The sequence below is a fragment of the Cyprinodon variegatus genome, unplaced genomic scaffold (assembly GCF_000732505.1).
Source record: "Cyprinodon variegatus isolate N-32 unplaced genomic scaffold, C_variegatus-1.0 Scaffold31, whole genome shotgun sequence".
In the NCBI taxonomy this organism is placed as follows: domain Eukaryota; kingdom Metazoa; phylum Chordata; class Actinopteri; order Cyprinodontiformes; family Cyprinodontidae; genus Cyprinodon; species Cyprinodon variegatus.
Window position 1 is genome coordinate 1,889,561 of NW_015150484.1, and position 2,544 is coordinate 1,892,104.

The following is a 2,544-nucleotide window of genomic DNA, read 5'->3' on the forward strand; positions in this document are numbered from 1 at the left end:
GCGCATTCAGCTCGGCAAAGAACTCATGCTCTTCCTCAACACTGAAGTCCTCAGACATTTTTCTTTCGTTGTTTCTTTCTTTGCACAGGTAAAGGGCACATTTCTTCTTCTACGCTTGCATTATTGGAAGAGCAGACGATGAATGCGCACTTTCATCTGGTTTGGTCTGCCGGCTTCCGTAGCGTCGTGATCGCGCATGTGCGCGACCACTTATTTAGATGATCCACCCAGAATTGAAAGATTGTCCTCTATAAATTCAAAGGGAATTTCTGATTCTACAGGTGAAGCAGGGAAATGGGTCACTTTCAATTAAAGTTTTCCAAAATGTTGTGACTCACAGCTTAATTCCAATCTAACCAAGGTGTGATTTTATTTTAATGACTAGCTGTTATCCCTTGATAATTTAAAGGGGCATTACGGAGTCTCCTAATGATAGTGCCACCTGTGGCCAAAACACAGAACTGCAGCACTCTTCTGCTCCTTCTCGCAGCTCGTGCTCGTAGTTGAAAATTTAATTTTTTATTTTATTTTTCTGACGGTGCTATATAATTTTCACACTGTGTAAACATATTTCAAGGCCTAATACATAATTAGTAACACACACAGAGAAAATACAGTGGACAGGTTGAACCCTAGTACACAGGAAACTGAGATGTCTTAGGATGTAGTGCTCAACTTATGAAGTCTTTAAGACAGCTGTAGGAATTCAAATTGTCAATAAATGTTTCCCCCTCCGGAGGACAAAATAGTGTGAATCGTTTTCAAGTGTCCTTCTTTCTGGATTCTACCAATGAGCCTCCACATTTCCACCTTTTGAGGAGTTGCCATCGGTGTCTGAGTTGAGCTGGATGTCAGTCACCTCTGAATATCCACCAAATCCATCTTGGATATGAAGCTTTGATTGTTTAATAGGATGGACCCATTTAACGTCACATCTGCAAACAACGCGGGAACTTCCGACCCGAAGTACGTTTAAGATTATAGATACATCAGCTAAACTGCTGAAGAGTCAGTTTGCTCATCAAACGATGTTTTAGTCAGAAACAAAAGTCTACAAGAGTCAAATCAACAGGCTATTTTAAAGATATTTTAAGTAAAAACTGACATAATTTATCTTTAAATTGAAATTTAAAAACTAGAAAAGGAAAAATTTGAAAAAGGAAGCAAAGAAGCAAAGTATTTTATCTAGATTCATTCAAAGGAACATTTGTAGTGAGACAAATCTATGAGTTTTTATGGCACAAAATGCTGTTAAAGTTGCTCTGAAAAGGAATCAGCAAACATATTAGTATTTCTGTGTATTCCCAGATTACCTGGAACCCCATGTTGAGCCGTATGTTTTATGCTAATACATTAAGCCACCAGAGCATCCTCCCGGGACCTGCCTCACATGTAAAGCTCATGGTTGGATGTTATAAAAATAGCTTCAGTGTGAGAACAGAGAATAAATCCAAATGCACCTGATGTAATTTAAAACCAGCCTATGAATTTCAAGAAAACTACCTGCTGTGCTCTATAGAGATGCTTGAATATTATTAACATAAATTCAACCATGAGAATTCAACTCTTGTCAAGTATAAAGGGTATTTCTTTTTACTGTTTTCTATTGTATATCATCAAAAAGTCCACATTTCTTCTATTTAATCCCCCCCTCTCCCTCTCTTCACTCAGACGGACAGCAGCAGCTTCCGAGAAGGCCTGAAGCGGAGAAACCACTCAGTGAGCTGCAGTGAGCCTGGAGATGTTACCCCAGTCCCAATTTTCCTCCAGCAGGGTTCAGCTTTTCCTCAAATCCCTCAGCTTGCTGGTACAAGCCCGATTGACCGCTACGCCCGCATCCTATTTCCCCTGACGTTTGCCCTTTTTAACCTCGGGTATTGGTACATCTACCTGACCAAAGAGACCATGGAGTGGGCAACGTGAGTTTGGCTTTTTTAATGGTTATACAATTTTTATCTTAACTGTTAAAATGTATGTGTCATGATTTTCTTAAGGGATCTGACCCACATGCAGTAAACTACTCAAATAAACCAGGGTAAAAGTTTAACAGATTTATTGAGGAGATGAACGGGGTTGGATTCAGGAAACTCAGGGAACTGGTGAACCGGAACTGGAAGTGGGAAGGGAGGTATCAGAGGTTAGTTAAGGGTCCGTGGGAACTTTGAACGATGACTTTGGCGAAACAGAGAAAACGGGACTCACGTTAGTGGAGAAAACCTTCTTCCCAGAATCCAGTCTTGCGTGGGTTAACCAGAGGGAGGAACTTGTTGGAGGGCGGACAGGTTTTTATTTGTTTGGTTCCTGAGGCACTAAGGAGAGGACTGTCACTTGGAATCGAGGAGGTCTTGAACGGAACCTGTGGAGGTTAATCCCCTGCTCAGTGTGAGACTCAAACAATCCTTTCAGGGGAAGAAGGCCAAAAACATCCAACTTGCAGGATGGCTTCCTACCAAAAGGTAAAGACAAAAACACAGTTAGAACTCAGAGAAACAAAGACTCAGTCAGACTCAGCTAATCTCAGCTTGGCTAGAGTACCCAAAACTG

General features: G+C 41.0%; 1 protein-coding gene across 1 annotated transcript in view; it reads left to right on the forward strand.

The window, feature by feature from the left end:
* gabra6 (gamma-aminobutyric acid (GABA) A receptor, alpha 6) overlaps window positions 1–1,923 on the forward strand; it is a 7,386-nt gene extending 5,463 nt beyond the window's left edge. Inside the window, exon 9 of the mRNA XM_015400476.1 lies at window positions 1,672–1,923. Coding sequence (XP_015255962.1) covers window positions 1,672–1,923 — 252 coding nt within the window. The remainder of the gene's footprint in view (window positions 1–1,671) is intronic.
* The last annotated feature ends 621 nt before the right edge of the window (window positions 1,924–2,544 follow it).